The sequence below is a fragment of the Varroa destructor genome, unplaced genomic scaffold (assembly GCF_002443255.2).
Source record: "Varroa destructor unplaced genomic scaffold, Vdes_3.0 BEIS01000005.1, whole genome shotgun sequence".
NCBI classification, from domain to species: Eukaryota; Metazoa; Arthropoda; class Arachnida; order Mesostigmata; family Varroidae; genus Varroa; species Varroa destructor.
The window spans coordinates 27,073,636-27,101,385 of NW_019211458.1; the positions used below are offsets into that span (position 1 = coordinate 27,073,636).

At 39.4% G+C, this 27,750-nt stretch overlaps 2 protein-coding genes and 1 non-coding gene across 9 annotated transcripts; 1 reads left to right on the top strand and 2 right to left on the bottom strand.

Moving 5' to 3' along the window:
- The first annotated feature begins 2,081 nt into the window (after positions 1-2,081).
- On the top strand, positions 2,082-11,496 carry LOC111251519 (uncharacterized). 3 transcript variants are annotated; one of them, XM_086991345.1, is made up of 7 exons: positions 2,082-2,423; positions 2,889-3,100; positions 4,185-4,329; positions 5,395-5,697; positions 7,413-7,453; positions 7,575-7,640; positions 8,475-11,496. In XM_086991345.1, the coding sequence occupies exons 1-6, from the start codon at positions 2,324-2,326 to the stop codon at positions 7,623-7,625; spliced, it is 852 nt and encodes a 283-aa protein (XP_086847471.1). In that variant the 5' UTR covers positions 2,082-2,323; the 3' UTR covers positions 7,626-7,640; positions 8,475-11,496. The 3 variants fall into 3 exon arrangements, with proteins under 3 accessions (XP_086847471.1, XP_086847470.1, XP_022663896.1); XM_086991344.1 differs by lacking the exon at positions 8,475-11,496 and adding an exon at positions 8,271-8,455; XM_022808161.2 differs by lacking the exon at positions 8,475-11,496 and having other exon boundaries at positions 2,083-2,423; positions 7,575-7,868.
- A 3,426-nt stretch (positions 11,497-14,922) lies between these two features.
- Positions 14,923-22,384, bottom strand: LOC111251520 (major egg antigen-like). Of its 5 annotated transcripts, XM_086990448.1 has the most exons (5): positions 21,044-21,252; positions 17,541-17,607; positions 16,880-17,125; positions 16,307-16,545; positions 14,923-15,879 (listed from the first exon to the last, which is right to left on the bottom strand). In XM_086990448.1, the coding sequence occupies exons 3-5, from the start codon at positions 17,116-17,118 to the stop codon at positions 15,680-15,682; spliced, it is 678 nt and encodes a 225-aa protein (XP_086846574.1). In that variant the 5' UTR covers positions 17,119-17,125; positions 17,541-17,607; positions 21,044-21,252; the 3' UTR covers positions 14,923-15,679. The 5 variants fall into 5 exon arrangements, with proteins under 5 accessions (XP_086846574.1, XP_022663899.1, XP_022663900.1 ...); XM_022808164.2 differs by lacking the exons at positions 17,541-17,607; positions 21,044-21,252 and adding an exon at positions 21,346-22,384; XM_022808165.2 differs by lacking the exons at positions 17,541-17,607; positions 21,044-21,252 and adding an exon at positions 21,346-22,375 and having other exon boundaries at positions 16,307-16,542.
- A 3,129-nt stretch (positions 22,385-25,513) lies between these two features.
- On the bottom strand, positions 25,514-25,595 carry TRNAL-UAG (transfer RNA leucine (anticodon UAG)). Its single transcript has one exon. It is a non-coding gene; the product is annotated as a tRNA-Leu (tRNA).
- Between the last annotated feature and the right edge of the window lie 2,155 nt (positions 25,596-27,750).

Below are 27,750 nucleotides of genomic sequence, written 5' to 3' on the forward strand. Positions count from 1 at the left end.
GATTAGTATGAAAGATAAACCGAGAGAGACTCTCCAAAGCATTTGTCTCGGCTAGTTTGAACCTGTCAGGTACCCGTCGAAATTGACCAACGAATAGCTTCGTTGTTCTTCAAAAAATAGGCACAAAAAGACAGGTAGATGTATATGCAAGTTAGAAAATAAGGAGCTCAGCAATACAGAATGGCTCGTATACTTTAGGACAGATTTGAATTTGGCGGGCTGTTTTTTTTTTTATTACCGAGATTCCTATACACATGACGTTAGGAACTACGGCGAAATCAGTACGTTTTAGAACAACGTTTTATCACGTCCGAGTGACAAATAGAGCGCTGATTTATCGATATGGGCAAATTTCAGCAGCTATTACTAAATCTTGAAACTGTATAGAACGTTAGCACGTTTATTTATAGCCCACAAAATTACGAATGGGCATGGGCTTGTAGCAGAATACAGAATCGCTAGACAACTCAATGGGCAATCCGTTACGGTACGGACTCGATGGGGGGATGGAGTTGATTGACGCCGTCCAATCTTACTCTGGATCGCCAAAATAGACAAACAATTTAGCACTAACAGCTGTCACGTTTAGATACGATAAATGACTGTGAAAGTATGAATATACTATCGTATAAAATCGCGTAGATCGTACATTTTTACCTTGGCAAGCATCAAATACATTAGTTATTCAATCGTATTTCGTTGGGCGCGTACGCGGACGCTCCCTATTTATTCACGTCCACAGATACCGGAACGCCATCGTCTATGCAAATGCTCAGCTGCCCTGTTGGCATAACTTTTTTTTCTGGCGTTTACTTCAGATCTAGTTTAGCAGAAGTTACAAACAATGCTATATCTGATTGTTTACGAATGAACTACAGTTTCATTGTATCACAAGCGTCACTAAGGGGTCATATTTGAACTTCGTTTTAGCGGGAAACATCAGAAAAATTTATGTCAATAAGTAGCTCATAAACGAGAACGTCAATAACGGGGCAGCTGTTGGTGGCAGACATGTTTTAGTCTATTTTGATTACAGAAAAACATTGAGAAATCCTATAAATGCAACAATAAATCATCAGTTTAATACAAGAATGCATTCTATGCAATAAAGGACAATCATGTATATAGTGATAATGGACCGAATACGTTTCTCGATCTACCCTGCATACTCCTGCTCTTTACCGGACTGTTGACGAACAGCTAGGTCGTATCACGCTTGAATGTATATAGTGGTTTTGAATGGTTTACCAGAGCTCACATGTTTCTTATCACGCGCTTTCTCTCGGTACAGATTTCGTGAACTACTAGCTAAAGCTGTAGATGCATTTTCCGCATGTCGCTTATATCTCCACGCTGTCAATGCTTGACGGGCCCTTTTCTCGATATCTTGCGGCCTATTCATTTGCTCGTACGTTACGGATTACGATGCCCCGGGCAACGTCTATACCCCTTAGCAGAAAACAACCCAGGACGCCGCGGTGACGTCCTGTCTAAGCTAACAAAATACAGACCTTCTGTAAATGCGATCCTCTGACGCTTACTAATCGACCTCTCAGTTCTGAAAATGACTTTTTAGATGAGTAGTGAACGCTCTAGACCATCCCTCCGTATAAGAAGCGCGCGATTGGTCTGACTCGAGTAATTATTGACCCGGACAAAGTTCAACTTTCAGCTTGCAGCCTGCCTGGCTGGCTGGCTGCCTTCCTTGTAGACGCCGAGTATGAAATAGTTAATGCTGTTTTCTGAATTTGCTTTCCGTAGGATAGCAGAACCAGTTCATCTATTTATTATATAGAGCTACGTATAAGCTTTGATAGACTACAACTAATACGTTTCAGTCTTTTTCACGAAGTTACGTTAGCACGAAAGCTAATTAGCAAATTGCGCACACAATTTATACCGAAAAGATGCGGCTAGGAGTAAAGCAGCCTATTGTTTAGCCACTACTCTATGCGAATGGAAAATAAGTCAGTTTTTGTTTCGTAAATATGTATCGATGGCATAATTTCGATTACCAATGTTAAAAGGCGACTGACGTAGGGAATTGTCGAATTTGGTACAGGACGTACAGGGTAGCGAGCGATAGACAGACGGTCCTGCATTCAACAGCGGAGCTTGAATCTCCTGTTGAATTGAACATGCAGGAATCTTGAAACCTAGATGTATGCGTTTAAGTTCAGGATATTGGTAAACTTATCCACGAATCGTTTTCTAGCGAAGCGGCACAGTTGGGCACTCTTATAGGTACAGTGAAACGGTGGAATGCATTTGCTTTTATAGAACAACGAAAAGTGCATTACTTTTCCAAGGCCGGGAAACTCCAATGCTCTACCAATCCAGAACATATGGTAGCTCATATATGGGACTAATACGTCTGCTCATCCTGCTGGGTCTTATTGGAGTCAGTGTTATCACAAAAGAAGGTTAGTTGTGGGTCCTATAAGGCGATATGTTTGGGAGTACTTTTCACCTTTGTTCACATCGATAGGTCTAACGCGTCACGTGCTTTCAGTTAACTGGACAATGTCAATTGACTTTTACAATAGCTATAACAGTGCGTTATTTGTTGACTATATTTTCCTGTTACTTTTTCTTCGTTCACAACCGATGATGGCCAGTGAAAAGGCTCGTCAAGCACTGACAGGAAGGCCTAACGCATGCAATTGCCGATGTAGACATCGGAAGAGTGGAGATTAAATGACTAGACAATAATAACATGTAGGTGACGTATGTGCAGTCCGTATAACAGGCACACCCGACACCTGTTAGAGTTCCAATGATTTCATATCCAATTAAACTTATAGAATATCGTATTCCTTCCGTGTTCTTGTTCATATTTCTCTAATATTCACCTGTCTAAAATGGCGTTTATATGAACTTGCTTCCAGGTCCAAGGTTTAAACCATTTTTGGCTGATCAAGTATCTCTGTTCCTCGATAGCAACCTACGCGACTTCAATGTACTTATTGATATGCCAAGTCTAGAACCGTTTGCATCAGTCGATTATATCCTCGTATATTGCGAAGAAAAAACCAACCCCATTTTCACCGGACCACGGTTTTGTGTATCTGAGATCCTGACCAGAAAAGAACCGCATCAGGTAAAAAGCTTGTCCTGCACGCAGTTTTGTTGGTATCAGTAATACACCGTAGCGCAGAATCAGCCGATATCATTGTTTCCGTAACTTATTCTCGCAATAATGTCGATGTCCATACAATTCGTACTAGGGGATTATACAGAAGAACGATGCTAATAACTTTGACGGCCGAACGCCAAAAGTTCTCTCATTATGCTTGTATCTTGCACTAACTATAATATACAAATATCATATATAATATATAAATTGGTGGCTAAGTGGTTCATGTATATATATATATTTGCGCAAGAGATATGGCGATTGATCAAAAGGATTACCCTCAAAATACATCATTGTTACATGCGACCCACTTTTCATCACTCTCGTAATCAACTGCAAATGCCAATACGGTTACAAAAATTTGTGTGACATCCAAAAAAAAAAAAAGCTATAACGGTGAATACCTTACTATTCATTATTTGAAAATCATTAGTTTAAACCTCATTAACGGAATATACCTCATAACAGTTATTGTTTTTTCTCGGGAGTATGATCGTGAGTAAATATCTATATTGAACGAAATTTCAATTAGTCTAGACGAACGATACATTACTCTCAATTATAATTGGAAAATATTTTGCGCGAACCCAGAGAAGCTAGATTTCAGAATGCTTTGTTAGCAGCTTAGACTCTGAATTTTACAGTTTAGTTACAGTTTAGACTCTGAAACCGCAGGGTTTTTCTGCCGACCCACACGGGTATGTCATCCATTACGTCGAGCTGCACTCTGACCCAACGGCATCCGTTCTTGTGGATGCTCGAAACACAGCTTAATCTTAACCTGGCTAAACGGCCCCATCGTGATGAGTTTCGTCGTATCTTGAAGAATCTAGCTTGAGAAAAAGAAAACTGTGCTTAGAAATATTACGATGCTTCTGTACGGTGGGACAAACGTTTGGTAAATTGAACAATTGCCTTCTACATCGTCTATGTATATAAGGCTAGTCGCCACGCGTCTACAAGCCGTCTACTGTCAAAATATCCCGTTTATGCTTTTACGTATGTGTCACTGATATTCCATCTATTTGTTTACGTCTTTCCAATGCAGTACATCAAGCTGAACCCGTCAGAGATTATATACAACATTGCTTTGTTTGCCCGATACCGAGTAGGTGACAAGGCAGTCACGACGAAACCAATTAATACTGGTAGCGTCAACCTTACTCCATGCGACGACAGTTGTTGGGATCTCGGTGAGTATAATTCTATTTCAATCTTCATTTGGACGGCGTTACGTCATAGCAGATGGAAATTCTGACGCTGTATCACGAGCATACAAAAAAATATTACACCCTAATAAATGGAATATGTTCGAAAAAGTATACGATTGATGATGTTAAACTAAACATTCCGTATTTAAAATCAGCTCACTCAAACAACATTCGAAGATCGAAGATCAAGAAGGTCGAGGATGAAACACTTCACCTCTTTAACTCACTGATGTTGGTCCTTGCAAAACATCTGGCCAAACAGGTTTTTTTGCTAACCTCGAACCGTTGCTTAGACCACATCAAGTAGTATGCCTAATCTGATCCTTTTTACCTGCAGAATCTTCTCAATCCCCTAACAGCGTTACCTTAGCTTTCCACTGGATTATTAATGAGTGAAGAGAAAGTTTGACTCATCTTACATTCACTTGTTCATTCAGTCATCATGCACTTATGGGGGTTAATACAATGTTATGCTTGCTGTCCCCTACCTGTACCCCATCGCAAAATAGCCATTTTCAATAAGGAAAAAAGAATCGGACATGCCCCGTATTATCTCGAAATGTGGACTAGAAGACAACAACATGGACGTCTATACGGTACTTCCGAATATAGAACTTGCGAAACATTTATGGTAAATACTTTTATTTTAAACCGCTGCGCTTCTTAGGCGAGATGGATTAGTCGTTCAAACATTGAAACAGGCACACCGTGTCATATCCGTGAGCTCGACCGACTCTACCCTCATTGGCAGACATTGTGTTTCCAATAACGAAACCCCGTAGTGGCGTTTGCCTGTCGAAACGCTCTCGCACGCTACATGTGACCAGCATTTCTTGTAGCTCTTTCGCTCAGTTACGTAGTTTTTATTCGGTTTTTTCTTTTTTCGTTTCAGTCAGTTCGTTGTTTGGGTTGGTTGTTAAAGCACTGACATAGCTAGGGTTTTGTCCATACAAGTGACGTCTAAGGAAAACGAGGCTAACAATTTCTAGAGTCTATAAAAATTTAGGTTTCATAATCTATCATACCTCCACCCTTTCTCTAATGCAGATTACGACTTGGAGTTCACGCGGTCAATACAGCAAGCAAGCTGGGAACAGAAGTTTAATGAAATTATGTTCCTGTTCTTCTTACCTGATATACGTGACTTCTGCCCTCACTTCCCCTTGGACCCTTACGCTTTAGACTTAAACTATATAGATACAGGTACTTACAGGAACTACATCACATTTCGGGGCTTACGAACACAGTATTTTGAACTAGTGACCAACGACCGCGTAGAGAGCAAGATTTTCGGAAGTATAAGATGCAGCGCACAGACAGAGGAATACAAATACTATGCTGTTCCAAACGGTAAGTTCACGTACGGTGCGATCTGGCCTGATGTACTTTTGAAAGCCTGCCAGTAATCCGATATATGTATATATATATATATATATATTAAAGCCAAGAGCGTTACGTCTCTGCCTTAAGATTGCAAGCCAGAAAAGGAAGTTAAATTTATTTATCAGGCAATTCTTTGCAGAGGTTCATGGGGCCGTTTGAACGGAGAGAGGCGATGAGTATGGCTGAATGATACTTTGTATTTGTTACTGCGTCCCTATTGCCTTCATTGCCGCCTGTAGTCTCGGAATAATTAGATATATGAAAATTTTGTAGGTGCTAAAACTTTTCAAAGCCACAGGTCTCATGTGCCGCCCATGAGTGAATTCTTGTGAATGACTGACTGTATTTTGTAGATCTTTCTGGGGTATTCAGGTGATCATCGCCATAATCGTACCTTCTCTTAAACGGTGAGACGCTGCTGTGCCGTGCAGTAGTCAACACGGTCGTATCATGTTTAGCTATTAGCCAAACGGATTAATGCTTACGGATTGTCCAAAATCAAAACGACATGATTCCTTGTTTTACGAAATTTGACAAAACTTAAACAAACAATCATTAAAGTGAGAAGTGGCGCTTTATCATTCGGACTACCAGATAGAAGATACCGTTTCACTTTGCCCGATAGAAAAAGCATGATCATTACACTGCAAATTACGCTGATGATAAAGCAAACGCTCTTGAAAGTCCCTTTAGGAGCAAACTACTTGTCTCAAGTAATTTGCCCCCAGACTAACGACACAACGCCCCCTTGATTGTTCGCTTTAAGTACCAGATTTCAATGACAAAGCAGGATTGAGATGTGTTTATTTTGCGTGAAGACATCGCGTCAGTTTGTTTTTATGACGTACGAATCACGGAAGGAGACAGTTCGTTTGGTACGACCTATCGTTGGTCATATTAGCGATTCCAGAATCTGTGCATTGTAGAAACGAAAAAAAAAAAAGCCGAGCTCAGCGTGATGGGGGCAGATTTCACGCAGATGTTACACGCTGCGACAATTCGGAATCAAACCAATTTCGCGAGAATAACACATTGTGCCATATTTTGAAATGGTCCATGCTGATGTACATTACTACGTAATACACTATGATTACGATGACTCCAAAACTGTAGTGTGAGTGTAATAAGTAACGACTGGCCGAAATGCCAAGCAACGCCCCAAAACGTCCGGTTTTCCTTGTCGGCATCAGTCATAGTGGCCTGCTGCCGCAGCCCTAAATGAGCCTGAGATGGCTAGAATGGACCACGCCCAAATAATGATGTATTACTAAATAAAAGGTTAATAGCAATTAGAACAATTCGGAGCGAATAGGGAAAACATATCTGAAAGACTAACCGGCTTTTACTACGTCGTTTCTGGCAAGTGTATTTCTATTCATAATGTAATGACTGTTCCCTATAGTATCAATATAGCGTTTCTTATCTCGGTATCTGTCTTATCTCGGTCCCCCCGCAACCCTTCCCCAGTAAGTAAAGGAAGACAACGACGACTAGTTCTTGAAGAGCTCTAGAATGGTACATTTGAATTATATTTACTTGGAATTATCGCTCTAGTAATTGTATGCCATTAAGATGTCCTCAGATTAGAACACTTTGCAGGACTTCTAAGATCAGGGAAGTTTAGATATCACTTGGTGATCCTTAACGAAAAAATTTTCTAAAAAATGCTTGTTCGTTTTTAGTTTCGTTGGGATCGGATCAAAAACTGGCGACGCTGGAAATGGTACGATGTCACTAGCCTTACATAGATGCATATATCCGCTAGTTAAAAACTTTACAGAATTATTTATAAAATCCTTGTCATTTCCTATCGTCCGCATCTAACAGATGTTTATCAATTACAGATTGATCGTCCTTGGAATTATCCAGTTGTTCGCCTCGGTTCGATTCGATAGTGAATTAATTAATAGGTAAACTATTCACACACATCGCTCATTTTGGCCCGCTATCAGAAGTAGAGTGTAAAAGCTGTAAGGGAACATGTGATGGGGCAGCCGTTAACTAAGGCCACATAGAACTAAGGTCAAGATGACCGTTAGGCCTATACTCTAGAAATGCGATGCTCAGGCTTTAATTAGATGACAATAAAGCAATAGCAGAAGTAAACAACTACAACTACAACTATTTTTGTGTGTATTGCTGCAGAGCCAATCTGAAACAGTGCCCAGTGTTTTTCTCGCGGTCTTCATAAACACCGAAGGCTCGCAGTTGTTAGCATAATACAATATGCACTTTATGGCGTAGTGGTACTTTTGGGTGTACCAAAAGCTATGTTCACAGAAAAGAACAACAGATGAAACCATTAAGATATTCACTATACACGATTTAGAAACTAACCTAAAATCAAAGCATCCCAGCTTTATGCTTCTGCGCTGAGGATAGTTTCGTGAGATAGTCGTATGAGGTCTGATATTGGGTATCTAGTAGCAACAAGTTTGATGTTTCGATTGACACCTTCTCGACGAGTACCTTCGTTCTATATGCTTCTGCATTACTAATGTAAAGGAACCTGTTGGATTGTTTTTCCACGTTTCTTTTAGGAATTCGTCCCTTCTGATAGATGCTCATTATCAGTTTGTATTGAATGTGTTGTATTGTATGTGTTTAAATGTTTGTGCGTCTATTTTGGGCCTTCCGTTTACGTGCTGTAGCTATAAGACCCAAACTACTTTCTTCGTGCAATAGGTACGTATCGCGCTTTTGACATTCACTAAATGATTATGTTAGTTGCTATCTCTTTTCAGAGGTTTTGCTTGATTAGTGGCTTGATCTGGCTGACTCAATTCATCTTTGGAAATGCTTCTTCAATGGAAACTGAGGAGCATATTTTTCACCGTAAACCGCTTTTTTTCGAAAATCGGCCTCGAATTATGAAGAAAAAATGGCGCTAATCAGCGCTTTAAGCTTTGATATTGTTGGCATAGAACTGGCCCCCTCGAGACTTGTAAGAGTACAACTACGCCAAAATTCAGCTGCTGGAAACCCATCATTTTGTGGTAAAATCACAAATATTAATCAAGTAGAGTTCACTCCATTCTTCCTCCGAAGGTCCTTTTCTATATTATTTAAGGCTATTCCAATATCAAAAAGGTTTAGGTTAGCCACTGATTTTTGGTCTTTATATACCGATCTCCAGAAATAATATAGAAATCAGTTTTTTTTTCTTCTATAAATCATTAGATTGATGATCCTTCGTGTCATCAAAGATAGCGAAATTTTTAGACGGAAATCATGTTCTAGGGAGTTTGTCCGACGAATTGCTATGTAGTGGTTTTTTAGACGATCTTTCCCCCTACGTTTCGTTAGTCATTAATCGTCATCATTCCTTCAACTTCCTGCCTATTTGTAATAATATTATAAAATAATAACGCCTTTAAGGTGTTTTAAAGACTACAAATCTTTTCAGTTTCAATAATACCAGTATGTGATCAGCACCTCGACGAAGCGACGATCAGTGATGACTCTAGATAAACGAAATGAGTACCCTCTTAAAGAAGTGCTATGCTCAAATCTGCCAAACTAACACGTCTGAACAGCGGTGTGTATAACTCGAGCAAACAGCGATAGCGTATAGAGTATACGTTTTACAGTTATTGATTCATTGGATGCTGTACAAAAGAATGTTCAAGTAACCCATATGCAGAAGTTGAAACGTATTGTACTAAATTGAGTTGAAAAAAAGTACTTGTTAGATCTTAGAAAGAAAAAAGTTTTTTCTACTGACCTTTTATTTACGATCATCAATTATCGCCGCATCGTCGAAGTACTGATATATTGGGGAAAAAGAAAAACACAGTAGTTAGAATAGTAAATGATAGGCTTGCAATGGAAACAATCTGTATCTTCCTCGTCACCTATTTGCAGACTGTCTTCTGAGGGACGAGATTAGCAAACTGAATAAATAAACACTACAGTTTAATTACGAGAATACCTATGAAACGTTTGTGTTTCGAGGAAACTTGCTAAAATCAGCACGTAACCAAGTTTAACGACTCTGACAAAAAATCAAGTCAACACAAAGCCTCAAGCTGACGTTAGAAGTTTGTCAAACACATTCTCTGGTAGTATGAAAAAACTATTTTCTCATTATGTAAGAGCTTAGGTAAACTGTGTAGTTGATAACATCATTGTCCTTCACCAATACGGTTAACCAATAGTACAAATACCGCTTCCCGAGATTTAACGAAATTCGGTAGAACAAGGCAAAGTCCACTGGATAGTCCCAGATGAAAATAAATTTGATCAAAGCAAGTAGAAACTATGCCTCCATAAATAGCTCACGGGGAAAAAATAAATGGATACACAATAAGAACACTTTGCTACAATTTAACAAAATGGCCATTTTACTGTGGTATCGAATCAAAGGCCCCATTTGTATTCCGTATATAAGAGAAACCTTCTGGGATAGGAAGTGGCGTATAGATGCATGGTCGTGAACAAGTTTTGCTTAACCGATGCGTACAATTATGCTCAATGTATTAAATCCGAATAGCGAGGATATGCTGTCGGACCTACGCAAGGTCGCCAGAGATACGATGAAATCGGATAACAGTTCGTCTAGATCTAGATCGGGTCATCGCAATTACTTTAAACTGCCCAGTAGCAAATTAGAAGTTGAGTTACCTTGATAACTTCTCTATAAATAATGTATTACACTCTGCACAGCATCTAATGGTCGGAGTCGGCCGAAGCTCGATGGCTTAGTTCAGCGAAGCAGGATTAGTCATAAACCTCATCGAAAAGTTCCTTAAAAACCTCAGGATGCCCGTTAAGAACTCTGTTCTTTGCATTAGTTAGAAGGATTCCGCAACGACTTCGATCAATGGTCATCTGAAAAGTTCGACTTCATTGAAATTATGTTTCGCAAGACAAGAGTCCCATGTAATCTGGTAAAACAGTATATTTGTAGTCTTTAGAATAACGAAAATACGTTTATTAGGTCTTCCACGGAAGCTCCGACCAATCCAACAGACTATAAAGGAATTAACAAGGAGAGGTTTTATGAATATAATCCTTAAAATATTAAATACAAAGTAAAAAATATTAAAATAGACGTTAGAAGAACACGTGTAGCACGTATAGAGCGGAATTTCCCAACTGAGAAACATTATCGAAACGACCGAAGGAAGGAAAATCGCAGAAATCTTGTTATGATTTCGACAAGTACACATCGGTCATCAATGTGTGCATAACAGGAATATATTCTGCGTAAGAAGAAACGGTTGTAACAAAATGAATGGTCTCTGTGTCTTTGGGCAGACTTGCTAACCCCCGCACATGTTTATCTTGCTAAACACTCGCAGTTGGTTAGAGCGGCTTTTTTTAAAATGGGCTTCAAACATAACATTTCCCCGTAAGAAAAAATCTATCGCCGTTACGTCTCGGGAAGAGGCGAGATATTTTGTGAAGCCTTTAGTCTCTCTCAGGGATTCCTATTAATAAATGCTACTACACCACGATAATAGTGGGTAGAAGCTCTATTCTGTTGGAAGAAAAATTTACCTCGTTCACCAAAGTGCGTTGTGAAACAGATTCTTGCAGAAAATTCGAGTAATTGACATCAGTCATTGTTTCATTTCCTAGTAAACTTTACGTGATGTTCTTGCGTGACGCGTGGGTTTACAGTTGCAGTTAATTGTGCCATTTGATCTGAATGAATCCGCATTCACTTTGAACATTTTTCAAGTACCGTTCGTAAAATTATTTTTCTCGGCTTGTGTCACCCTCATTAATAGCATATATCATTACTGGGGTATAATTTTTCCATTTACAACGTTTTTAAAAAAATCAGTATTCCTTGATATCAAACTAAAAATTTATTGTTTTTTAGAAACAAACAAATTACAAACAGATTTTTGGATGCTTCGTTAGTACTCTTTATTGATAAGTAAAACTTCCTTTATCTTCCGGAACGTTGCCTATAAATGCCCATCACAGTTCTACCCACTTCGCACTTGCTTTTAGCGGGTAAATTGGAAAACACGTAAGTGGATCTGCCCGAAACTTTGCGCCATATTTTTCTTCTACTTTTAAATTTTTTTAGGAGTTTTGATACGCTCATAATTCTCGATCAACTACACTTTAAAAAAGAACTAATAATCAAAAAGCTACTAACAGTGTGTGATTTTTTTAAACACGTGACAACAGGCTGGTACCGATATAAATGCCTGCGATTAAATATCCTATTGATAAGCGCTACATATATATATATACATGTGTTTGCCATCATCACCAAGGTTGTCAGTGCTACCTTAGAGGGCTGCTGTTTCCATCTACCTATCAGCCATAAAGTTACATTCCTGAGAGCGGGATACCATTATAGAGATAACTGTCATGCTTAGGGCTCTTTACGTATCACAGAAATAAGCAGACTCAGATGCTTGCATGACTGATCTCTACCAGGTTTATCTATGAAGGATGCTGATCCTGCAAATTGTAACATCAGGTACTTCCTATTTTCAGCCGGCAAATAAAGTCTCTTTGGAACTAATGACATGAGCAGATCCAGGGATGGAGTATCTATTAATAAGGAAAGATATTTTCTACGTCACATTTGACTGTTTATTATTGATGATAATATCTATAGAAACAAGCCGGCATGTAAGCACCCATAGAAAGAATCATCAAACAAAACTTCTATATGACCCCCATGGGAAATATGCCATATGACGTACGATGCAGGCATCTAGGAAGTAAATTCTAAATAGAAAATACCTACGCGTCCTTATATATTTATATTTTTTTTAACAAACGTAGAAATGCATAGTTTAATAGGAAGTGCTTAAAACTAAGATATATCTACACAGAATGAACGCAAATCTATTAGAATCAGCGGGACGTAGGTCGAGGTCTGATTTATTTCGTATTTGCTATTTCTGTGTGCATGCTTTTTTGTACATTGAAAAATATTTTTGAACTAAATTGAGCTATTTTTGAAAAGCTAAAATTCTAAAAAACTTAAAATCATGTTGGACACCTTGTTAGGCCTATCTCGACAAATTACTGTCACTAAGTATTATCGAGCTCTTCATTCTTTGAAGCGTATATGTCAGATTTCACCTATTATACCTATATATATATATATATATATATATATATATATATATATGTAATGAAAGGAAAATAAGCATGACCATGTGACCGGAAATTGAAACTTACTTTATGTAGCGTAACTGAATTATAGTATGTGGATGATTAGAAAACGAATAGTAGTAATAAGGATAATGGTAATTTTCATTTCTTTTATTTATTGTGCAACTGTTGTTTCACTAATACAAACACTAATCCGTACTTTATTTGCTAATAATACAATGGTATCCATATGACAATTTGCAGCATGTTTCGCAGTAAGGCTGCATTCATCTTAATCTAAAGTCTCCCTTAGAGGATGTTATATTAAGACGAGTATATTTCGATTCGTACTAACCTTAAGATATCTTCTTAAAAGTAAACTTGCGATCAAATTATAAAGTTACTGTACCGTACTTCCAGTTAATTGCCCTTGTTCCAAACACAAAGCAACCTAAGGACCAAATCGAATGCAGTCGTTTTGCGTAAATAGGATGTCCTAATAAATTTGGCTTAAATTTGAACCATCTGCGGCTCCGTAAGTAACGAAACCTTTGAAGAGCCTTGAATCGATTTATTGCCGCGACCTAAGAATACGCTCACGTTTCCACCGCTTCTGGAAAACCCTGTGCTAATGTAGTTGTGACTTACGCACAAGTATCTCACTGTGAAGACACTTCCTTCCTCTAAGAAGGACATTTGCGCATATGGCTGGACTCGTTCAGACTATTTATGCAAAACCGGCTCGTGATACTACACCTCTTAACTCTGCTGTTACCCAGACATAGCCTGGGGAACAAGAGCATTCCCGGTGATGACTTATATTGCATTTGTACGTGCCCTTTCTGATAACGAGTATCCATATGCCCACTAACCGTTACCATTATCGAGGGAGGTCAAAGGATCTTGCAACGCACGCATAGGATGTCTTCTTTGATGCAGCAATATAAAGGCATAGGCCACTACTGAAGAACTGAAAATAGTCGCTGATCAAATCGATCGATAACAATATTAAACGTCCTATATATTTCGATTCCTATATATTGTAAGCCGTTGGGATTTTAGAAAAAAATTTTTTCCACATTAGTTATTCATTTGCGATATGTACATATACCTTAAACGGTTCTAAGAAAAAGAGTTGAAGGCCACTGTGGAAACATTTCTTACCGTATCATGTCACCATAAACAGGCAAAGATGGTTCAATGTTCACCAGGCAGCGAACAATTCAGCTATTGTATCTCGACTGTTTAACGTACAAAACTCATTATTAAGGGCAACAGCTCAAACGGTCTGTTTGTTACATCAGCAAGTTCGAGGCCGCCGAATACGACAGTCTCATACCTGCTTGGCAAATAGCAGACTTACAGACCCATATTCCATAACGACTGCCTATCGTCAAGCGTACCCTTACATGGTTTGAAACGGCGTGACAATGCCTCCGACTCTATCGCATGATATTCTTGTCTTACACACTGTCGGACATACGTTATATATATAAACACAAGCGGCATGGGCACTACGCGCAGCTCGGCCGGCGCCTGTACAATGGCAGGAAATTTTGTAGCTTCAATGATTTCTACGAACCAGCTCGATCGCGTCGACGTGAACATTACGAAGATGAAGCTGCACGGACGGCGCAACTGCTACCTTCTAACATCAGCGAAAATATGGGAGTTACTGTGAAAGAGCTGTGGCCCTCGGGTGACGGACCCAGAGTGGTGAAACCAGGCCGTTTTGGTCACTGGCCTTGACCTGCAGGACTCTGTCAATCGCTGAAAGTTGTCGGCGTGTTCGGTAGATTCGCTCGGTCCAGCAGCACTGTCTAGTTTGGACACGGAACTTACTGGTAATGGCCATACTGGTCTCGTGCAACCCAAGCGTTTTCTGTCTAATCCAGTATATTTAGAGAATATACAATCATTGGAACAATTACGCAGCCTGTGAATAAGGTTTAGCAAAGATACAGCTTTGGGCAGCGTGAATAAATTAACGCATATATCCTTCTTCAGTGTGTCAATACAGGTCCATGAACAATCATATTTGATCGAGTGTCTATTTGCTTTGAACGACGCAGTCATCACAGATGATTTTATATCAATAAAAAAAAAACACTGAACAAGAACTAGATTTTATCATACTAGACATTTTATTTGCAGCAAATTCATAAGTTTCAACGAAAGCCTAGATTTGATTGGCAATGCACGCATTAATTAGCACAATCTACCTTAAACATGACGCAACTTCATACGCGATTTGTACATTGTATTACCTTTTTTAAAGTTATTTCTTTCTTTGTTTTACGTTTACATAACTTTTTTTTTTTTAATTTCATTTTATGTGTTCATGTTGTAAGATGAGTATAAATTGTGGCCTGAATGAGGGTGTGGGTAAAGAGTTTCATCGAGTTGAACGGTTCCACAATCACCATCAAATAGTAGGAATGATGAGACCTCGTTGTACGCTCTCGCGGCTGCCAGCAAGATGAGCTCGGTGTCGATGACGGTCTGTATCGTGTACCAAAATGGGTGAAGTAATGATAATTGCTATATGCGCCGCAACATCTATAGTCGTAATTATTTCTAGTGTATATCAAAAATACATATAGCAGATAAAGCAGGTGTTTGTAAGGCCTGTCCATGCGATGGAGTGACGCAATTCTGAATCTGTTCAGCCAAACGAGGTATGCAGTAATGATATAAAATGTTTCTGATTCTTTCGTCCCGTAGCTTTTAATTGATTGTCGTAATATGTCATCATACGAACCGGCTCAACTGAGCGCTATTAGCAGATGGTAGGCAACCAAACGTAACAGTAGTAGGAAGACTGTGGCATTGGATCAAACGAGTGATTGACCTTACGGCATTTCGAAGTTGGTCATTACTAGTGCGTAGGCGCAGGTCCAACGTTGAAGCATACTTCAGATTTATGTACCTCCGTAGGTTCTGCTTCGACCGTATTGTTGGATGCGATGGGTGCCGTCTGCAATTCCGTACGGCCATGACTAACTCGCTGAGGCTGAGACTGCCTACTCATTTGCGGCTGCTGACCTACAGGCATCTGAGCATGTATTGAAAGTTTACCTGAAAGTTAGCATGAAAGCTGTTTTTCTTTTATACGTTACAATAACAGCATTATAAATTAGGAAAAGCAGTACAATATAGTAATTTATTTGTGTAACGTTATGCGGAACTTAGAACCGTCACTGAATGTTAGTGTGTTTGTTGCTTCTAGTAATTCTGTTGTTATATAGGCTACGCAAATAATCACCATTGCCAACAATAAGCATTCATTTTAAGCGTATTGAGTAATAGCGTATTAAGAACCTTTATCCAGACATATGTTTTTTTGGCAATGTACGGACAACCTAGTCAACAAACTAATAACGTTGTCATTTGAAGTCAATAAACGGCTAATGTTACCCGCATACTAACTGACTGATTAAAGTTGACAAGGATCAAGTGATACGGAAGAGTAACAATCCGCAAGCTGTTTTCTCAGTGGACCTACCCTCAGGGCTGAGATTTGAAGTGACAGTGTCCAGATCTATTCCGTCAGGAAGTTGAATTTCTCTACGGAACTCCTTGCAGCAGGTAGGCGTCTGCGTTTTTGCGTGCACTATAAGCTGGTTCTCAACTGCTTTTACTGTGATCTTCTCTGGCTCGAATTCGTGCATGTCCAATTCAACGAGCAGGCAGTTTTTTTCATCGACCTCGGCTTTTACCTCACGCGCTACCTTCTGGAAGCTACTGTTGAAATGAGTACAAATGTTTGTAACTAGGATACCACCTACTGTGCTCCCGTTTTACATTCTGTGACCAAATAACATTGTGAACCAGAAGAAAATAATCGACCAGCTATATTCCACACAGCAGACAAAAGACTAACGTCAAAATCGTATCGGTTAATATGCCTATTTTTTCGACAAAGTTTTGAGGCATCCCTGATTAACTAGTTCAACAAACATAGCAGTATATGTATATATAAGGTATACGTAAATATATTATATGGATACCATGTTTAATGGATCGTAAAAGTCAAAAATGCGTAGACACGGCGTTTTCCATCAAAGGGGGGACTTACCTGTCGGAGGGGAATTCGAGCTCTTTAAAAATATCATTAAACATGTCGTCTTGGAAGGTTCTGGAATAGCGGTTGAATATTCCGCTAAGCTGTCTGCGAAGATCCCGCTCAGGTCGGTGCATAGCACTCTGCATGATGTCATCGATTTGTCGTCGCACCCTTTGGCGGTATTCATCAAATGAGGAACCGAACACATCCATTGGCACCAGAAACTCGTCGTGATGCGGAAAATCGCCCATTTGGAATCTGTGGTACCAAAAAGTAACCAAAAGAAAATAAATAATATGTCGATTCTTCCGATAAATCTGTCGAATAGTATTATAGATAGATAAGTCCGCAAAAAGATCTATTTAACAGTAGTGAGTTGTAGGAAAAATGATGTCTCAATCAGATATTTGTCTTTACTTTTCTTCTTTTATTATAAAAATGTTTGTTATGCAACATTTGAACCCCCCAACCACGTTGTTCGTTTGCGTAAGTTGATTTGATAACCCGAGGAAACCGAGCTGTGAACTAAAATAATTATTTGTCATAAGCCTCCGGAATCTAATGAATCATATAAAGTCTTATTAAATGAATAAACGTTTACATGGTCACGCAGTTCCGATTAATTTCAAGGGCAGACACAGATGTAAAATAGAAGTTGTTATATATTACTAACCTGACAAAGATTTGTTTAGAATCTTGTTTCAAACATTAATTCTGTTGCTTCAAACGATACTTGAATGCTAATAGAGTAGATCAGGGCAGCAAGTGAACGAGGCCGGTTTTTTTCGAAAGTAACAATTAACACGATAGCTCAACAGCCGACTAGTTAGGTTATTACCTCCTGCTACTGCCTTTTATTTTATTGCCTAGCTTACATCCATATTGTTAAAATCCTAAATCTCAGCCAGTCACACACGCAGGGATATATATGTGTATATATATACTATAAGAAACGCTAATGAAGCCACTTGACCACCCCCTTAAAGATCGATCGTGAATAAATATTCCAGAGTTTCTATTATAAACACCCCGCACCTTTTAGGACGGCTATTAAGAATTTTCGAAATGTTATAGTTCGACCAGTTTAGCAGCAATTGTCTCGTATGATAAGAAGCACAAAAGTAAAGTCTGGCTGCGTTTAACACGGTAAAAGCGTTTGTATGCTGGCAGTATTACGGCATAGTTTTTTGAATATAAATTACGTATACTTCTCTAGCTGAGAGAAGCTTTATGTGTAACATCCGGGACTGCTATAGGCATATACTGCATTCAATTAGGTACGTTCTGTAATCAATTTGGGCTGAAATTAACCTGGCCCTCCCATCAATATTGAACTTCAGTGGCAGAGGAACACGTGCTTGTGGTAAACAGAGATTGGTACATCTATAATAATGCCCCTATAATGGATATCTATACATAAAACATCGCTGTGAATGTAAGAGAAATTGCAATAGTATTTGTCGTATGTGTATCTACATCCTGAAGGTTAGGATCTGGAAGCTTAGCACTAATATGGTCTTTTTTCCGACTGGATGTGAGGCTTGCTCGCCCTATATCATACCATCTGTCTGACTCGAATCGCAGAGCGCTCAGACGATGAATAATGTAAGCTTAATGGACCAATCGACCAGCCAATAAGATAGGCGGTGACATAACCGGCCACTCGGATCACACCGGATGCCACCGGAGGAACCCGGTTTGCTAAAACCTGGTTAGCTGAACACAGTACAAAATTTCACGGCCATATTCCCCTAGAAAAGTTTGTTTATTACCTCTTTCCTACCGAACAACGGGATATTTATGTGCTGAATTTCATTCACATATGTAAACTGCTTTCATAATCGCAATGTATAATAATAGAACAAGAAGTAAAAGAAAGAGCCGCAGGACTGAATTTGAAACCAAGTCGATACCACTGAACAGCTTAGCGAAATATCAGGCATGCGTGATTATACAAAAGCAGCAGCCTTATCAGAATGATTTAGGACATAACCTGTCCTGATCGCAGGAACTAACTGTAACGATCAGTCGGTGAATTTACTTGATTGTTCGTAATAGACGTATCGGTGAGCCGGTGTTATTCATCGACCTTAGGTATAAAGTATGATCGTATCCATTTGTCCGTTTTCGGAAATGACATGGACACAACACAATGGCATTGTTGCAAGCAAGTGTCCGAAAAGAAAGAAACGAAATAAGGCAATAGTTCAAATAATAAGCAAAAATAAAATAATCCTCTGAACAGGGAATCTTAGGCCAAGGCCCTTTGAGATGTTGCTCATACCCCGTACAAGAAGCAGGCCACCAAGAAAAGCGGGACTAGGTCAGTCTCCTTGAATTATATCAAACCTGTGTTCGATTTGTTTTGCCAGATGCAGTGAACGAATGCGTCAAGGTCCACCACGAGGTCGCAGCGACCATCGCTTTAAACACGAACCCGCTAAGCAGGGCTGTTCACTGCGCGTTAGGCAACTCTGCAGTCGAATAGAGCTTTCGAGCAATTGAGTCGAGACATCGTACCACTCAGGGCTGCAAGCGGGGAGTTGAGACGGCTACACTAAGCCTAGCCTATACATGGATGAAGGCAAGCGGCTGCCTAGGCGAATCTTCTGCGAGGGCACTGCCCATAAAGCCTCTGCTAATAAAGGGTACAGTCAAGCAAGGCACTGTCATCACGCATTTACCAATTAAAACGTTTTGAATAGACTGTGCAGTGGGAAGGATGCAGTCGGTGGAAAATTTCATTTCGGCATGTACATACGCTATAATATTGTATTCATGTAACAGTCAGCCGGTAAATTCCCGTCAAACGGGAATATTCTTCGCTTCAAACAAAAAGTAAAATTTAGGGATGTCGCTCCTCCTGCATAATGTCTCGACAAATGGTAGAGAAGATACGCCATCTACAGGCATCTTCCTATCAAAATACATTTTTTACATACATAGACATTTGTCAATCTGGATACCTGTAAAACGATCTCTCGTTATTCAAGGTGCAATTCAATAAATTTGTCGAGTAATCGAAAAAAAAGACACTTCGGCAGCGCAGTGAGCGTCAGTGACTGTTATTACTCTTAACCCGATATCGGGATAGGTTTAAGAATTTTACAGAATCTACGAAAGGATTTGTGTTTGTTACAACACGACTTAATCATGACTCAGCAAGGTTGGCACGTAGAAGTGACGAAAATCCTACACATTTATAACAACGTCAATCGTGTCTTCAACTTACTAGACGAACGAAAATTCAGTGCAGATACTATTGGGAGGTTCTATAATTGATTGTCATGATCAGTTAATTCTATATTTACATGAAGCATCGGCTTTTCTCTACCATCCTGGCCATGTCAGCATCCAAAGGCTTCAAACTGATCGTTCGAGGCATCGCCGTGCGTTATTTTCGACTCACGGAAGTTGCTCGTTGCATAGAACTAGTAGCGACCGCTAACTATCACCGTATAGTTAAAAAATAATTAGTAAAACTTAAGAAATACATCAGTGAGGTACAAGGAAAAAAGTGGCAAGCATATAACGCATACATGTTAATGTACCGGTATTATTGATATATCAAGTCGGGCTTTGTAATTATCGCGAAGTAAGTAGGTCATGCTCGTAGAGACAACGCTTAGCTATAGGTTCTTGCTTAAACAGAGAAATTATTGAAAATCTTAAAAAAAAAAGATAAGTACCACGCTCTCTCCCACCACAAAAATGGTATATTATACAATTTTTACACAGGTTGCTACTATGCATCAACGTCCATACAGAATGGATCACTTTCCGGGCCCTAATAGCTGACAAGATGAATGGGCATTCTGGAACATCGGCTTTCATTAATACACCGCCTTCGATAGTACCGCATGAGCGGATACTTCGAATAAATAGAAACGCAGCTAGGCAGCTTGCGTGCGAAAGGAATCAGCACTTCGATCTGAGGACGCACATAATAGGACCGCAGTGACGTTGATGATGCGACTGCATGGAAAATAAAATACGCTTACTTACATTGTGTTTGGTTGGACCAGAATGCCTGTATCTACAGTCACTAATTCTATCCATTTACAACAATTTCGATACGCTTTCTATGTAATATGTAGTAGCTACGATTAGTACAATTAGAACAGTAAAAAGTAACTTTGCACAGCTCACAGAGGATGTACGCGCAACTTCACGTACTTGGTATTTTAGTCTCGTCAAGGATCTAAAAATAAAAGCCGTTTCTGGTTTACACCTTCTTTTCTTTCTTTCTTTCTTTCTAGCGCACTTTTTTAGCAACAACACAGCACAGCGTACGAATAAGCACAATATATAGGTAAGAAAAACAGGAATTTCTCTAACTTGAAGGCTTGTTTGCTTTGTGGTGTGAGTTTTGAGCCTGGGCGCTCGAGTCAGATCTATCTATATGGGTGGGTCGCGATGGTGGCGACACCCGAACATACACTCTTCCGTTTTCTCTCATAACGTATAGTTTCACTTACTCTCGGAAACGACTCATCGCGATGTTTCTCCAGACGCCTGGACGAAGCTAGAATGTGTGCGTATGCCTAGTACCAACCGACCGCACTCCGAGGCGTTCTGGCTCAAAGTTGACGAGCTCACTCGAGAGAGTTCTCTGGGGAGTTCTCTTTCCCTCACGCGTTTAGCTCGCTACGTGTGCCAGACTATAGATTAGTTTGGCCGGTTTTTCAGGTAAACCTCAGCCAAATGTTTGTTGGTTAGCGTTGAGCTGCGTCGGCTCTTATCGTGCAGCACAGATTCGCATGTAGCACACTATCGTGCGGTAATATATGAATGGAGACGCTGAGTGGTTAAGTGGCAATAGGTATAACTGACACTTTAAATAACAACTGAGTAGAAAACCAGTTGTGGGCAAACGGCTACAAGTCGTTTGCAGCTAATGTCGCCACATTTGGCAGATAGCGAAGTGCAACCACGTCGGGTTGGGTGAGCGTGATTGGGCAAATAAATCAACGAACAGAACAAGCAGAGTAGTATGATTCTTTCTCCTTACAGGAGGTGAACACGGACACAGCAGAGAAATGTGGTCACAGCGGCTTACGCTTTGACAGTCGACGATCGGTGTTCAATGCTTGTTCACTGCGAGCAGAACACGGTGACGCCGTGTGAGAAATAGTCACCGTCGCGTCCCGGGACGATGACTTATGCGTGCGACGACGAGGGCAATCGCGTCTAACGCGCTAAAACGGTTTCGTTTCGCTCTGCGGCGCACGAAAAGGTTACGGCCTGGCATAGTACAACAAGCGCGCCTCAAACCTTCCTCGCAATGTTGTCTACTTCAGAAGTCCACGAAACGACTTCGCCTGATTTCGTCCATGGACAGCCAAGTCTGCTGCTGCCAGCAGTTCGATCACATCGTGAACAAGAGGTGACGTCAGATGAGAGCAGCAAAAATCATGTTGTTTCAAGTTGACTCTTTCGAAACGATTGCAGAATCGTCACGGCTCTGACCGTGGCAAATATCTGTTAGTTGCTGGGTCCGATACTTGTGTTGCTCTTTGGGTTTCTGTTTTGATGTGACTCTGACTTCTGATCGGTACGTCGTACCCTGAGAATATGACTGCCGTATGTAGACGCTGACAGTCACAAGGAAAATATGTGTAAATGAGCTAACGTCGTTGACAGCCTGCCTCAGACGAGATGAGGATTTGGCGCGAAAAGGCAAAAACGGAGCTTACAGAGGTCCTTACTGTGGTAAGCGACGTTGTCCTTTCCCCGTACAGATTCCTTTGGAACGCTGCTTCTGCCACAGCTGCGAACCCGCAGCGCAAGTCGAGTATAAAAAAAAAGGCGGTTTTTTTTTTACCTTTTCTCATATAAAGGGACGCGCACAAAAGACGCTGTCAATCAGCATCTAAACACCTGTAAAAGAATATAGAAATAGCATTGTTACCGTTGTGATATGGGTAGCCAGGGCTGTTGTGAGAGCCCAGGCTAAATGCGTGTGCTCACTGGGAATTGGTGATCTTTCGAATATTAAAAAGTAGCTCTAAATAGTATACTGCTATTGTATGTTATGATAAGCAGCTAAGTTGTTTCGTGTGACCGTTTATCGGAATCTCGAGAGTTATATTGATTATTGCTTGGTTTAATCGCTCTAAAAAACTGCTAAGCTACATATGGCTCTATGGATACCTAGGGAGAGTCTTTAGACTAACGCTCTGAGTAGCTTTACACCCTCAAACTAAGCGAGCTTACATATACTGATATGCATACGAACACTGCCAGCATTTAGCACGGTATATCGTTATTTTTCCAACAATGAAAATTAGATTTTGTATATATAGATTCAGTTTTACTACGGTAAGATCATACTTCATCTAACAGGCAGCATGGCCTATTTTTTGTTATCCACAACTGACCGTATGAATTTTCACTAGCGCTCATTTTGCTGTTGTAAAACGGTACAAAAATTTAATGTACATCGATCTAAATATAGTTACAGACTGCTAGACAATAAAATACTTGCAGATATACAGACTTTTTCAAAGGCAAAAAATCCTCTCGCTTTTCTAAATATTAAAACTATTTATTTACTGCGATACATATTATCCGAAGTAATTCGTCAAAAAAGGAACACCTCTTTGTTGCTAGCAAGTATGGGTATTGTCCTCTATTTTTCCAGTACGAATTCTAAAATGCTAATGGTGATCTTATTTAATTAAATTAAAAATTGTGGTATTCTTACAAATTAAACAACTGGCTATGAGCAAGCATCGAATAAACGATTACATCGGTCGAAATTTTAAATAGACGGAATGAATTGACACTTCGAAGAACAGTCCGAATAATGTGAAGTCTTTGTGAGGCTTCAAAATTTATGACCAATTTTTCAAGCAAACATAGAGCTTAGTAAACTAAACATTCTACCTTATGGGAGCGCTAGCACCGTTAAAGGATAAGGATGGTATTTACGTGTGTGTTAGCGACCCGGTCCTGTCTCAGGAGATTTCTTGTCTTGCATCTTTGACCCCGTCGGCTGAATTAATAGATAATCTGTTAATTAATTAGATCTTAGATGAAACTGGTCTGTGCAATAAACACTGTCCTCTTAAATCCTACTCTAGAGAGCGTTAACCGAAAATTTTTTACCTAAATTTTACGCAGTGAATTTTTATCTTCAAGCACGAACGGTTGAATATGAAAAGTCAAACGTATCTTCGTCATCCAACCGTTCAACAATAATTCTTCAATAGATATTTTAATTCAATTTAAGAAATTACTAAAATCATGGATTTTACTTGGCAATTTTTCTCAAAAAAGGAGTTGCATACGTTTTTGTATCGCTGTCCATGTGAATGTCCACCAAAAAGAGAGATACCAAAAAACTACTTTGATACAATACAATTTAGATAACCCTTTTAAGGAGTCACGCTCTACAAAAAATAAAATATTACTTGAATTTATTTTTTTGTTACAATAACTAATAACTTACTAATGCGTAATCTGTCAAATGAGAGAAAGATCGTTCCGCTTTTCAAACAAAGTGCCTCGTACAGAGTTTGTTCATCCTTATTATTATTGAAAAACTGCAGAATACATTTTGTTACAATATATCATTGCTCTCTTCCATATTATTTACATTGGCTATATCAAATTGTTACACCTCTTTTTACGTTAACTATTAATTAATTTCGTGCATATATAGCAATAATAACGTGCAAACAAGCTTGTCGAATTCACACGTGACGGGGCCGCCCTATCAACCGTTCCCGCTATATGTATTTACTACTAATGGTGACGACAATGTAGTTAGTCCCGTGACTGCATTACTCTTTCATTCTATATATGCATGATTCACCTCATGCATATATATAGGTTACATTATAACCAGCAACGAATTTACCGGCCTGTCGTTACTTGAGCCTTCTCTCTATGTTGGCCACTCACAAATATGTCACGAAAACCACTATGCCTACGTCTGTTATAGAGATGTTCGCTATCGTTCCCTAGCTCTCTCGCCTTTTTTCGGTTTTTTTTTTCAAACAGACAGCATCGACAAAACAGTTCAGTGTGAGGTGCACCCTCAGCCTGACAAAAAAAAGGAACAATGAAAAACAAAAATCAATTTCATTGTCAATGATTATGAGGTGTACAATATAATAACGAGACGTAAAAATTGGTTTAGTTTTTTTCCTGGCTAACCGTCGGCCTTGACTGTCTGATGACTTCCGGCTCTGGAGTTGGTTATCCGCAGTTTTTGGCTAAAGTTAGATTGGATAGGGTAAGACCTAAAAAACCTGGTGATTTGACAGTGAACTTGCTGGCCGGAAGGTAAGACGTAGTATTACTACAAGCTGAGTAGAACATAACAAAGGAAAATAAGTGGGCTGAATAATGGAAAAATTTAGTCTTCCAAGTAAATTGAAGGCCGCTTCAAGTTTGCGAGGACCTGAAGGAAATACCGTTGAGCTTCGTCCAGAAGAAAAGTGTACATCCGGCTTTTCCTTCGAACATTATCTTATGACAAATAATTAATCTAACAGAAGTTATCCTATGCTATACGTAAAATATGTAAGCTCAATAAAAATATTCTTCGTTTACACAAGTTATCTAATCCTTTTATAAACATGCAAGTTGCGCGACAGTAACTTTAAACCAAAAAATTAAATTTGAGTAAAATTTTATTGGCAGCGGTGGGGTTCGAACCCACGCCTCCGAAGAGACTGGTGCCTAAAACCAGCGCCTTAGACCACTCGGCCACGCTACCACGAGCACCGACCCCCTTGAATGATGTTTTCTAGCATTCTACAAAAAAAAAGAATAGTTTCTCATGCATTCCATGGACTACGTTTAAAGAACTAAATGATTTTGATGCAACATTTTTCAGCTTATTGACGCATTCTGATTACGGTGGTTCGCCAAAACATCATTATGCCATGAAGGCTGCTATCCGTGAATAGCTGATTCGTACAGTCATCACAGAGGGCGCTGCGTTCTAATTTAAAAACGTCACCGATGCAAGCAACAATGAGTATCTATAGGCCGTCGAAAACAGCGGTAAACTCTTTAAATCAGGACGCAGCGCCCTCTGTGATGACTGCACGAATCAGCCATTAAATCGCTCAATGCAATGTTTTTTTCTAAGTGGTTCGAGCACATTCAATTAAATAGGGTCCAGTATGGAGTGCTTAGCTAACCAATAGATAGCGTCGGGAAGTTAAAGATCCATACGAGCTGATTACTTTTTCTTCTGAGGTTTTTCTTTCTTATGAGTTATTACGTTGCTAATCCGGTCTCCTCTACTGACGGCTGACCAGAATGACTTAGTTTATGGCTCTTTTCTATTGTGCCGATGAATCATTAGGTAATAATATTTTGATAGGTACGGAACAGGGCTAGTCGAGAAAAACAACCCGCTGGCGTATCGTAGGTATAAACATAAGAGGTACATCTTTAATGATCACCGAACTTCGCTACTTTGCACTAATTTTCGAAAACCGTTGGAAATTTTACGTAGCTTTGAGAATCATGTTTCGGATAGTGTATATTAACCAATCATAGTCAGGTTAGCTGAGGCTATAATTTTTTCGGTTTCAGCATCACTTGCTCTGGGTTATTAAGTAATACTTCATAAAATTAAAACTTTATTTCCTATAAAAGTAAGATTGATTTTGAGCCAAAATCATTCCACATAATTGTGAAAATCAACGTTTATGTACTATAAACAAACATAAGTGCACACAAATAACAAAGTGCTTTAAATTGAGCTCCATCTCCAAATCTATAGATGCTAAAGCTTTTCTTTTGTTTAATGACAACACCATCCGGTACTTACGCCTGAGACGCAAGTTATCAATGATATCTATCATAATTGATCTTATGAAGTCGCAAGCTCTATTGTGCAGTTGTACTACAGGAGGTACCTTAAATATTCAAATCATTCCAAAGCCACATCTATGAAGACATACGGTCAAGTGTGACGTTGCGTTGACCTCGACGTTCAATTTTGTCTATAAATCGGTACAGACCTGAAAACTTCGTAATAACGCTGAATACGACTTTTGGAAGCGCTCAGTCACCCGTTGCTTATGAATGTCTCTTGCACACCAATCAGTTTTTATTTTTCTTTAATTCAACAAGAAAATGAAAGCCTTATTGTCATCATACGTGTATAGAAAATAGCAAGGGATGCATAGGTTGACGAACATTATTATGAAGGCTATGACTGCCAACGGAGAAAAACCGTAGCACCATTACCACGAGACACTGCAGACAAAAGAGGAAACAAAACCTGAAAGAATATTACGAACCTTTGACATCCAGGATATCGTCTGTGCTATACACCTTTTCATCGTTTCGAATGCTCATTAGGATGCCCAGTACCATACCATGCCATGCCATGATTGCCAATAAAATATCGCATTTTATGATTCCGTTTGTTCTATGAGTTAAGTACGATGGTGTAATCTTGGGTTGTTGAAAAACTACTGTGTGTTTAAGCCGAAATTGAAGCAAATATTTTTTTTTACTTTAAAATAATATTACTAAACTAAATATAAGCCATGTTGAGCGATGCCCTTGTGCCATTTTTCTGTTTATGCAATAAACCTCTTTCTGTAGAACTTTCCTTCCTATGGCTTGTGAGTGAACAAGATGATTAAGTGATTGTTGCATCCCTCTATTGAAACTGAATTAACACCAATAAGGAAGTTACGCAGAAAGCGAGACAGGTTGTAGTCTGATGAAACAAGGTTCGTGTCATACAGGGTACGCATTCATTTTATATACAAGTGTTGTCAATATTTTCCGGATAGCTAAACATGTGTGTAGTCCGGCGTTATCATGGTGGCAGGCAACGCCATCTTTCAATTCAGTTAAGTTCACCCATTCAGTTTTTTTTAATGGCTTGTTGTAATTCTGTT

Bases quoted from the DNA above. Each gene is read 5' to 3' on its own strand.
- LOC111251519 (XM_086991345.1), top strand. From the start codon at position 2,324: ATGCTCTACCAATCCAGAACATATGGTAGCTCATATATGGGACTAATA. The intron at 3,101-4,184 runs GTAAAAAGCTTG...TTTCCAATGCAG, and splicing joins CCAGAAAAGAACCGCATCAG to TACATCAAGCTGAACCCGTC. The intron at 4,330-5,394 runs GTGAGTATAATT...TCTCTAATGCAG, and splicing joins CGACAGTTGTTGGGATCTCG to ATTACGACTTGGAGTTCACG.
- LOC111251520 (XM_022808164.2), bottom strand. The intron at 16,546-16,879 runs GTAAGTCCCCCC...TCATTTCAACAG, and splicing joins CTCGAATTCCCCTCCGACAG to TAGCTTCCAGAAGGTAGCGC. The intron at 15,880-16,306 runs GTAGGTCCACTG...GCTAACTTTCAG, and splicing joins TTCAAATCTCAGCCCTGAGG to GTAAACTTTCAATACATGCT.